The sequence below is a fragment of the Micromys minutus genome (genome assembly GCF_963924665.1).
Source record: "Micromys minutus genome assembly, chromosome: 24".
Taxonomy (NCBI): domain Eukaryota; kingdom Metazoa; phylum Chordata; class Mammalia; order Rodentia; family Muridae; genus Micromys; species Micromys minutus.
The window spans coordinates 32,544,262-32,556,120 of NC_137959.1; the positions used below are offsets into that span (position 1 = coordinate 32,544,262).

The 11,859-nt window shown below is 47.3% G+C and overlaps 1 protein-coding gene across 1 annotated transcript; it reads right to left on the minus strand.

The window, feature by feature from the left end:
- Positions 1–96: 96 nt before the first annotated feature.
- Positions 97–11,229, minus strand: ATXN1L (ataxin 1 like). The gene is made up of 3 exons (XM_080937194.1): positions 11,111–11,229; positions 8,693–8,754; positions 97–7,390 (listed from the first exon to the last, which is right to left on the minus strand). Exon 3 carries the CDS (start codon positions 7,271–7,273, stop codon positions 5,210–5,212), a length of 2,064 nt encoding a protein of 687 aa, XP_080793320.1. The 5' UTR covers positions 7,274–7,390; positions 8,693–8,754; positions 11,111–11,229; the 3' UTR covers positions 97–5,209.
- Positions 11,230–11,859: the final 630 nt, after the last annotated feature.

Sequence of the window (11,859 nt, forward strand, 5' to 3'; positions counted from 1 at the left end):
GTTTACCAACGACCCGTACCATCTTTACTCCCAAGTGCTCCCACCCAATGGTCACCCATCAAACTGAAATAGGAAAAAGGCGCAAACACCAAAAAGGAAAAGCTAGTAGTTTATATAGATCGATATATAGATATATAGATATTGATATATATTGTGTTTACATAGTCCACAAGTTAAATGCAGGTATCCATAAGAAGAGAGCATTAACAATAAAAAATACAATCTGTGTGTAGCCAAGTACAGAGACTTAAAATGGTAAAACAGCAAAAAGGATCTCACAAAAGTACAAATATACAGTACAAATTGATTTATTTAAAACAGTTACAAAAAAGCACAACAAAATAGAGATTATCCTTAGAATTATTAATGCTTTGTTAAAGATCAGGTAGGATTAGAGGGTAAGAAATGGTATTGGGTGGGAGGAGCACCTGACTAGTTCTAAGGCTTTAGATACAATGCAGTTGATTACATATTAATTCAGCCATTACATACTGGGGATAGTGGTTGGGGGACCAGTAATTTATCTACAGGGAACTCCTACACAAACCAGATCCATCCAGACCTCCCCAGTGCCATTCTTCTCTACTACTTAGGACCCTAAAGCCACCTGGATGACAAAATTGCCATCCTTCCTCCACCCCATTACCTATCCATTTATCTTCCCTCCCCTAAGGTGCTATGCAAGCTGCGAGCAGTTTGCTCTCTGCAGCTGGAACATACACTGTTTTGGCTACAGGGATCCTGCATGACTAGGAAGTGTGTAGAGGATAGCCTTATTTTAATACTTCAAGTTAGCCGTGAGTACAGTCAGTCTCTTCCCCAATACAATTCAGTGAGTGCACTATGAAGCAAGTGAGGTGTCCACCCTGCCTTCAGCAATACCAGCAGCTCACCAACCCTCACCATTTACAAGTACAAGCAAAGTCCCTGGCAGGGGGGTGGGGTGGGCATAAAACCACTGTTACCAGTTCTCTCTCTGAAGTACCTAAGACCCCCTAACATAAAGACAGACTAAACGCTTGCAAATCTGACATTAGGTAAAGGCACATGGGCTACCACCACACACACTGCAGGCAGGAACCCAGTCTGGGGCCATCTTTACTGCCAGGCATTTACAGTGGAATGGCTTTGGGATCACAGACTGTTGAGTTCGAAATCTACTAGGGAAAGATCTAGGTTTAACAGGAGAACTAACAAAGAAACCTTTAGTGTGAAAAGTGCATTTATTACTATTATTCCTGCTGAGGAGGTTCAGCAGGGCAAGCCACACCACCTCTCCCTCTGCTCCAGGAACTGTGCATAGTCTGCAGGTAAGGAGAGAATGCAGCCAACTCTAGCATCAAGGGCCAATGTCATCCTAGGCCCAGACCAGACTTTTGGTCCAAAGATGGATCCTAGAGTTGAGAAACAACTGACAGCTGCAAAGACCCAGATGCTTATTTTATTATTGCATAATGCGGGAGACCTTTCCTACCCTGGGGAAGCTAGAAGGTGAAGGCTTCCAAGCAAGGGCTCACAACATCCATCCATAGTAGAATTCAGCTCTTCAACTGTAGTGTACTATTTCTCTGATCTAGAAAGTATAATAGCTTCAGTGTAGTTTAGTAAACTTAATCCTAGGAAGTTAACCCATCTCTAAAACATGGCCTTTGTCCTGCTCGATTCTAAGACTGACCTAAGCTCCCATGCCCAGTTGGACCAATCTGGTTATCTTTACCCCAATGGCCTGAGCCTTTCCCAATGTCCATCTTCAGCTCATACTAGTGTGGCCACTCAAATCTTTAATATTCCTGCTCAATGCAGGTTTGAATAATGCTACCATCCTGTTCTCTTAAAATGCCTATAATACCCACTGGTAAAAATAAAATGAAGCCCAATTTGAGGAGCTATTTCAGCCAAACCTCACTTTCTCAGTCACAGAATCTGGGGCTAGACGAATGCACTGGGATGCTGGCTCAAGTCCTAACTTGGTTCCTCTTGTTCTAAGAAGTACCATAAAGAAGAGAGAAAAGACCTGTTTTTTCTCTCAAGGCAGGCAATTTTTTGGAGCCTAAGGGTTCCTGAGAGCACTGAAGCCACATCCTTTCCAATTTACAAGCCCATCAACAGCATTCACACCTTCCCTGTTGAATATGACTGTGCTATGCAGTCATACTGGCAGAACACAGGTTAAAAATGCACAGGATGCCTGAGAGTCTACATGGCCAGAGACGTGAAGGACAGGAGCTATAATGAACAATAGGCAGGACGGTGAGCAGACAACAATGGCAAAGCAGCACAGAGCCAACAAAGCCCATAGTGTTAAGACCAAATGGGACTGTAAGTGTAGAGGGGTCAGCCTGGCTCTTCCCGGGCTTCTCTACTGGGTATATAAGCTCTCAGTTCTGAGAACCCAAACCCCTTCCCCACTTCTCACCTTGACAAGGATCATCACCATCTTTACCAAGTTCCCCTTCTATATTGGCATGGGTATTTCTGATAGCTACAGATAGCAGTTCTTTCTCTAAGTTTTGAAAATGTTTTGCCATTAATTAGGACCAGGCTGATCTTTGTCAACTGCTCAATCCCCAAAAGCTGACAGCTAACCACTGAAATGCTCACTTTAAAAGTCAGTCACGTCCCTTACATACTTAGTACTGCCACAGCTCTGACAGGCATTAGCACAGTTTCTTTTCCAGGGTGCATACTTCAGGAGAAGGTAGCTCTCAGCAAAATCAAGTCACATATGCATGGCGCCACACTAAGGGAGTTGTCATTTTTTACCAAACAGGGATAAGAAAGGAACCACAGCAGAAAGATCAGCTCCCAATTTGTCAACGCCCTCCACAATTTTTTCCAAGGATTCAGCTACAAGCAGCCCAAGTAGAGAGCAAGCTGACTTCAGCTAGTAGCCAATTACAAGTCTGGCCCATGGGGAAGAAGCTCAGTGGTATCCTGGGTAGACATTTATTGAGAATCTACAGTGCATGTCACTAAATTCCAAGATGAATCTTCTGAGGAAGAGGGCCTTGTAAGAAACCCACACATGCAGTAACACGAGTTGTTCATTAAACAGTCAGGAGATGAGGCCTTCTCCTACGGCTCTCATCTGAGAGAATTCCTCAAGACTCAACCCCACAGGCCCCCACTGTAGGAAACAAGCCAGAGAAGCAGCAGAGAATGGGGGCAAAAGAAGGGAAGGATGTGCTCCCCAATGCAGCACAAGGTCGGTGTTTGATTCTGACATAAACCAGACACTTCAGTATTGCAGTCAGGTTAAGCAGCGTCCTTTGACTGCCCCCCCCTAAAAGCTCACTGACCATGCATCTGCTCTCAAGGTATGAAACAGAATGTAGGATTTATAGCAAACTAGCCAGTTTCTGTCACTCTGTTCCCAAAGAGAACAACCTTTAGCACCTGAACACTAAGAAAGACTCCATTCTCAGAACTTCCCCTCCCCCCAGGAGGTAGGTAAGATTATTTATCCCCATTTGGCAGCTGGGGAGGAAGTGAAAGAGAGATCACAAGACTTGCCTTAAATTTTGCTCATACTTCAGAAGTGTAGGACTCCTGATGCTATATAGGCCAGGTCTTGGCTGGTCCAAGTCTATCTATGAAGGAAATGCCATAATCATTCCCTAGAAGTCTAACTACCTAGCTGGGTGGACAATACCCTGAGTTGCCTTCAAGAGTCTAAAGAACCACCCCCGCCCCCCCAAAAAAAAATTACTTCACAAAAAATTACTCAACCACTTGAAAGTTGATGGGGGAAGGGGAGCCTAAATACTAATACCCAATGGAATCCTACAGGCCAAGCTGACATCACTACGAGCTGTAGGGAAATGTAGGAATAAGACAGATGGTAGCAAATACAACCAAGATAGAAAATAGTTTCTGTAAGAATCCACCACCATACAAGGAAACATCTACTAAGATGTTACAACGGCTATTCTAGACTTTCAGAGCTGATACTGGGAGGGTACAACTTAGGCTGAAATGCTGAGAGACAATGGATTGTGATGGGAGGAGGCCAAGTAAATCCACTGGCGTGGGAATGCTCAGCCTAGGGCATGGTTTCCTTGTTTCTCCACTGCATCGCAGTCAGAGGACATGATTTTGAGTTTCTACATATAAAAATTATAGCTGATAGGGAAACCAGGGACCCTTATACACCAAAAACTAGAGGTCTTGGTGGACAAAGGCAGTGCAGCTATACATGAGGCCCAGGCCAAGACACCATGCAGAGGTCAGGCAGCAGAAGGGTAGGAGCAGTGCAGGCGCTAAGGCACAACATAGACAGACAATGGAGGAGTGTAGGTGCCTAGGGAAGAGGTCCTTCAGGTCTTTCCGAAGTTACTACTACAGACTGAATGAAGAAGTATCAAAGCTGGCCCAACAGGCTGAGTGGGCACTTAGGTTAGTGGCCTTTCAAAAGCTTTGTGCCCAAGTCCCATCATCTATCAGTCTAACCGTTTCCCCACAGCCCTGACTGGGTTCCTGGCAAGGCAGTCCTTCATTCTCAAACCTGAAGGGGCTTCTCTCTCTCTCTTCTGGCCCTAAACTGCTAGAAAGCCTAACAGCGGAATGGTGAGGTGAGATGGGAACAGGCAGAGGCAAAGGACCAAGCATAGTTCTGTAGATCATGGTGCTCCCCCGTCCCAAACCCCGCCATAAACATCTGTAACAAAATCACCCTTTAAAGTGCACGTCTCTCACAAGAAGAGTTCTGGGTGGGAACCCTCTTATTTTCAACCATTGGGCCTCCTGCCCTCCCACCACAAAGGAGGGGAGGGAGACAGGAAAAAAAGAAAGCAAACAGTTTTACTGCTACTATAAGCTGTCATCATCATTTTTGGCTCTTTCTTTGCTTCCTCCCTCTGCCACCTGCTCCCAAAGCCTGTACTTTCCCTTACAGGAGCCAGGGATGAGTAGGAAAAAAAAACAGGGAGGCCCTGATTTTGGAATGTTTCTTATCCTATGTGCACTCCTACCCTTTCTGCTCCAAGCCTGCAATCCCCCATCTCAGCACCCTCTAGAGCTGTCCTGAGAGGATGCCATGGGGCAATGAGCAACAACACATCCTGCTTTGGGAGACTGTCTTAATGCCTATTTCCCCCAAATCTCACTGCCAAGAGAGCCATTCTCTGCTTGGCATGTGCAAATCCTCTTGATGCTCACGGTGAGGCTCACCTCTGGGGAGAAAGCCCCAGTCCTGGGTTGGGAAAGAGGTTCATTTTCCTGCATTGGAACGCCCTTCGATGGACAGCTTTACCTCCTGTGGAATGAAGGAGGGACGGAGCAGTGCAGCCCGTGCCTCCTCCCCTTGTATGCTGTATCTTTGGAAGTTTGGGGCTGGCCAGCAGGCCTGAGCACCAGGCTCAGGCTGGGAGGGCTCTCCCACCCGGGAACCCTCTCCTGAAGGCTGGTTCTTCCCCTCGCTGTCACATAGGTCTCTGGGCCCCAAGACCGTCCTCTCAGGCCTTTCTCGGGGTGTACCCAGCTGCCCTGGGGGAGCACAGCTGGCCTGAGAAACTGAGTTACTGTTCAAGCTCTGTAAACTGATAGAGATGCAGACATCTCCCACCTGTAGCCGATGGCAGGGCAGAGAGAAGAGTTGTGCAGTCCGCCCAGGGCTGCAGGAGGACCAACCCTGGCCATACACAAAAAAGGGGTGCTCAGGGGGCACTTCAATGCTCACTTTGCTCTGCTGTTCACCAACCACAAAATGCAGCATAACAAATCCAGGCCACTGGCTCTCCTGAATGTCCACAACTGTGCTAGAGTCAATCTTCAGCCCCCCACTCACTTCGGCACTACGCACAAAATCCTGGGTTTGGAGATCCTCTACCCGCTTCAGCTCCCCTGTAGCCAGCTGAATGATGGCGCCTTTCATGAAATGGGAGGGCAAGTGGGAGGAGGTAACGGGAGGTGGCGTTGGCTCCTTGTCTGGGAAGGTGGCTCTGGCCTGCATGTCCAGACTTGATGCCACCAGAATCTCTGAGCCCACAGGAAGCAGGCTAGGGTCAGTTCCAGTGGGCACCAGGTTGCCATTGGCTACAACCATTGCTTTGGGTAAAGGTCTGTGTTTTACTGGTTCTTGGTGGGACTGAGGGTAGAACACACGGGCCTGATTTTTCTCCACCAGTTCTGTAGGATTCCTGGTTGACCCTCGTCCCTCACCCTGATGGTCAAGGGTATGATGGGATAGGTTAAGAGGGCTGGGTTCATCTTTCCTCTGAGCTGCCACCACACGATAGTCCTGAGAAGCTAAAGCGCCAACTACCCGCTGGACCTCAAGGTCGGTGTCTGGGGTCCCTCGATGTGCTGGCGCCGCCACCTCCACTCTCGGAGTCTGAGAACCTGAAAACAACTGTCCATCCACCACACATTCTACCACTGGCACCAGTCCTTGGCTTTCACCCTTGCTGCTGGTGGAGTCAAGGGCTTCACTTTCTCGTCTTACACTTCGCTCTCGTTGTCTCTGTCCATTGGCAGCAGCTGCTTCCAGAGCAGACTGGCCCTCCTGAGGGGTAAGAATGGGGCTGGCACCTGCTGTTGACGTTTCATGCAAGGTATATCCAGCAGGTAGCCTAGACATTTGATAATAAATGGGCATCCGGCCTGGAGCAAGATCCAGTGGTTGAGTATTCGAGTGATGTGGCAACTGGCCGGGTGGGGAGGTGGCAGAAGAGGATTTGTTAAATGACTGAGCTGGGGATGCAGCCTGTGGGGGAGGAGTAGCTTCTTCTGCTAGGAGTGAGGCATATGGCACAAAGTGTGGAAGGTGAGTGGTAGCAAGGTTGGCAGAAGGAGAAAGGAGAGGACTGGGTAGGAAATTAGGTGGCACAGCATAAGGAAGGCTATAAGGAGACCCAATAAACTGCAGTGAGGTGGATGGGAGCTGAGCATAGTGGACTGGGGGATAGTGGATTCCTGGATGTTGAATCAGTGAAGACGCTACATTAAATGTGGGGGGTAAGGGGCTCATGTTCACAACAGATGGGAGGCCAGTTGGTGAGAAGGTGGCAGGTGGCACAGCCACCTTGTACAGCATGCCATACTGATCTACTGTCAGACCAGTGATGGCTTCAGTTCCATCACCCCCAAGGCTGACTCTGGCTCCCGTCTGGCTCTGCCCAGCCACCACAACCCCTCGGGACCATTCAGAAGCATCACTGGAGGGTGTGTGGTTTGTGGAGCAGCTGGTAGTTCTCCCCATATCCTCGCTGGTCACAGGGAGGTCTCGTTTCTTTGGTGGAAGGCATTCCTGACTCCGCTCATGAACAGGTTTCATATTGCTTTGTGGTGTTCCTGGAGCCTAGATGGAGTTTGCTTGCTCCTTCGGGCATCAGAAGTGACTTCTCTGTGGCTCCCCTGCACCCTGCTCTGCTGCTGGCTGCAGTGCCCACATCTGCTAGGGAATAAAGGAGAGGCAAGAGAAAAGTAACCTAGGGAATCAAGTCAAACAAAGTATCAAGAACTGCACCCAGAAAGACAGACCTAAGGAGAGCAGTTCAAAAAGGAGGGAGAAAGGGCAGAGAAGGAGGCTTCCTGCTTGTCAGCCTAGGACTGACAAGAGGCAGGGAAACCAGGAAGAGCTACAAGGATACACAGCCAAGTACACACAAGTAACCCAAGGGCTCCAGAATCTCTTCACTGCCACCTTGTGGGCTAGTTGTGATTCTCCTGAAGCTCTCACCTCTTCTCAGGCTCCTCCCTTGAGCAGGGCAGGGAGCACACATCTTTGCTGCTGGCTCTTTACTAAATTTCTCCTTTTGCCATCTTCTTTCCCTGAATGTATGACTTCATTCTTGCTTCCTTTCCCCCAGCAGAATCTGGGTTATGACCTCACCTTCTCCCATCTCTTCAACCTAAGACTGGCTAATGTTACTAAGTGCTGAGGTTTGTAAACCTTGTTTCCTAAACATATTATAAAATGTAGTGTCTTTGTTGTTGTCCCAAGAAACTTTACATTTCAGCTTTGACCCCAAGAGAAGAGTGACTATGTTAGTTTGCTCTATAGCTTGTTTCTCCTCCACCCTCTCTGATGAGCAACCAAACAATTCTGACCTCACTCACGCATAATTTCCTCTTCTCTAGCCTAAAAGACTTCTTTCTTCTCATTGATCACCCTCAATTTGTCTTCTTCTTTCTTGTCTCTTCTGCCAGTGCCTCCCTCCCTCTCCACTGTAGCTCTCTCTGGGACATAGCTCTGGGAACTATGTCACACAATCCTAGTTCCGTGTCTCCACACAGAGACGACAGACATTTACTTCTCTCTCACCCCTTCCTTAGGTCACTTTCTATATTCCCCACCCCCACCTTCTTTTTTTTTGGGGGGGGCTGGGATCAGCTTCTTTAATCCACAGTCAAGAAGTATCTTTTTAGAAGCCTGAGATGGCACATGCATATAGTCCCAGCACTTTGGAGATGAAGATAAGAGTTTAGAAATTTGAGGTCACACTTAGTGAGACACTGGGGCCTTAATGAATTAGAGGCCAGCCTGGGCTACATGAGAACCTATTAAAAAAAAAAAAAAAAAAAAAAAAAAAAAAAAAAACAGAAAGCATCTTTTTCATATGAACACTTCAATGCATATGAACCTTGGCAATAACTTTTCCAATCAGGCTGAATTCTGTTTTTCCATTGTCACGTGCCAGGATTTTGTTTTTTGTTTTTTTCTGAAACAAGGAATCCAAAGTGTTTCTATTACCTGAGCTTCTGGTGGTGCTTCTGAGCAGCTGTGATAAGTGTCCTCCCCTCTGCTTTGGGAGCCTAGAAGACATAAGGCTCATGTAAGCTGGAGGCAGATCTCTCATCTTCCCTGGGACCATCATAAAAGGCAATTCCAAAGCCACCAAAAAAAAAAAAAAAAAAGAAGAAGAAGAAGAAGAAGAAGAAGAAGAAGAAGAAGAAGAAGAAGAAGAAGAAGAAGAAGAAGAAGAAGAAGAAGAAGAAGAAGAAGAAGAAGAAGCCCCTAAGTTCTTGCTTCAGTGTCATCCCAGCGGTAATAGCACATTTACCCTTAGTGCCTAGGAAACTAAAGAAAAAAAAAAAAAATCCAGGCTAATGAGACGGTTCAGTAGGTAAATGCACTTGCTGCCAAGACCCGAGTTCCATTCCTGGAACCCAAGCTTCAGGGACTCCTAAAAGCCGGCCTCTGCCCTTCACATACAAAACCAAACAACAAAAATGAAAAAAATCTTTTATGCTTTAATTCCTGTAAGACATCCCTGGAAGAAATTCCCATGTGTTCATTTCAATGGTTCTTTTACCATCATATTCTTCATTCTCTACGCCATTCCCCAATGGATAAGCTTATTCCCAATCCAAATTCTGCTTAAATGTACAAGTAAAAATGAGAGACTTAATACTATCTGCATATGAGCAATGAGAAGTTGGGAGTTTCATCTTTATTAAGGGCATATGAACACAAAGATGTAGAGATTATTTAAATAAGAAAGCTGTCACTAGAGGAAAAGGAACAATTATTTATGTTTCTGGGGCAGAAAAAGAGGTCAAGGGGGAGTTACTCAAAGTGAAAGCTATATTAACAGATTTTCTAAATAAAATTAAAAGGGCTCCTCTCTCTTTCTCTGTGTGTGTGTGTGTGTTTGCATGCAAGTAAAATTTCCTACATGACAACTTCACACTAAGTACTGAATGAAATTTGAAAGAAAATGAGAACACCATTTTGATTCTATGCAGTTAACAATGGGGAACAAAACTATTACAATGCTACCAATATCTGAACCTACACTTGTCAGAAACATCAATAATTAAAGAGCATGATCTTTCAAGGTTCTGGATGCAGCTCAGTTGGTAATGTGCCTACCTAGCATGCATCAAGCCCTAGGTTTGATCTCCAACACCACACAGATTGGAAATGGTGATGGACACCTGTAATCTTACTTCTTTTGAGGTAGAAAGAAGAGGATCGTAAGTTCAAGGTGCCCACCAAGTACATTCGATTATATAGCAAGTCAGAAGTCAGCCTGAGCTTCATAATACCCTCTCAAAAGAAAAACAAAACAAAACCAAAAACCGGGGCCAACGAAGTCTTAACAACTCAGCAGTATTGACTGGTACGGAGAAACGCCTGTTCTGTCAAAGTCAGAATATTGCAAGCTCGATCCAACTGAAGGTAACGTTTACCTAAGATAGGCATGGTTCAAGGTTACACAAAAGCTGGAAATGTGAAAATTCAGATTCCTAATGCCACACATAAATCACTAAGTAGGTACAACTCACGTATTCATTCGTTATGAAACGTCTAATTGAAAGTACTCAGCTTTATTTCATTTTCTTAATTTCCAAAATGATGCTTGACTGCTGTAGCTAAAAAAGCCAAGGAAAACCGTCTATGGTCACCGAGAACTTAGCAAACACAAGATAATGAAAGGACGGAAAGAGACAAAAAGAAAGCTCAGCCTGCCCACCAGGTTCCCACAGGTTTAAAAAAAAAAAAAAAAAACACTACAAAATCTGAAACCCGGGTGTGGGTGTATGGAGCAGCTTTGGAGAATTTCTCATGGGAAATGACACAACTTGTGAACCCAACTGAGCTAAGGGGCAACGGAACCATTCCAGAGACCTGCCAACAGAGCCGAGAACGCTGCTCCTCTTCACGCAAGAAATGGAATCAAAAGACTGCACTCTAAGGGAGACCCAAATTCACTGCGGGAGAGGTGCGCCCCACAAAAAGGGAGCACTCCGGTAGAGAGACCAGGGATGATGGCTTTTGATGATCCTTGTTCCGACAGGGGTAAAGGCCTGAACTGGGGGATTCGACGTTTAGGGAGTCGGGGGTCGGACATGGAGCTGAGGCCAGGCCCCGCTTGCGACGCTTCCTTGTTTGGGGGCCCCTTCCCGCCCTGAGAACTCGGACATCCTGGCTCGCGGGGACAACACCGCCGGGGCATCAGGGCCTGAGGCCGCCTTCTGGGCCAGGCGGGAAAGCAGCATCTACAGGGCTAGGCACGGCCTCTTTCGCTCTCTCTGCCCGCTGTTTGGGGGGCCCTCGGCCGGGTGAGGCAACGGGCTTCTAGGGGGCCCTTCCACTAGAGCTCCGGGACCCAGGCCTGCTTGGCCTCGGGCCAGCCCAGAGGCCACCGCTCCAGGCGACACTCACCGGCCCATCTCACGGAGCTCCCTGGACTCCTCCCGCTCGTCCCGGAGCCGCCGCCACCGCGGCCGCCGCCATCCCCGGCCCCGGAGCCGCCCCACACCCAGCGGCCCCCCCAAGCCGGGCGCCCGGAGATGGCGTTAAGCGCATCCCGCCCCCGACGCGGGGAGATGACGTCACTCAGGTCAGGGAGCGCCGCCTACCTTACAGAGGAGGTAACTGGCCGCCTGCCCATCATGCCCAGCGCCCCCCTTTGGTGGGAAAATGAACGCCTGTCCATCTGAATGGGTCTAGTGTGTAGGTTCCTTAAGCCTCCCAGGCCTGGATTCCCTAGAGAAGTTTTCATGAGCTATCACTAGAAGTTCAAATAGTGGAGATTCCTGGGGAACCCTGTTTAGGAACCCCCAGAATATACTGGAGTGGAAAGATGGAAGGGTCATTGTGGGGTCAGGGTGAGAGAGAGCTGGGCCCAGACCTTTTCAAGACTCAAGAGCCTTATAAAGTTAGAAATAGCCTGAGGCAGTCAAAAATTACACCTGTGCAGAAGCTAGGGAAAGAAGAAGCAAGTACTGATGACCTAGGAGTGGGTGGGCAATAGAAGGAAGGAATTCTGTTTAGTGCAGCGGAAAGCAGGTTGGTTTAGTGATAGAGGGCCTTTACTGGTTTGAGTAATTGTCACCTGTTAATTCCAGTTCATACTAATGCTAATCGATACTTGAATGAAAGTTTGATTGGCTTAAGTGAAAGCAAAAATG

What these genes read in the sequence shown, in the direction of transcription:
- ATXN1L (XM_080937194.1), bottom strand. Translation starts at nt 7,273, where the DNA reads ATGAAACCTGTTCATGAGCGGAGTCAGGAATGCCTTCCACCAAAGAAA.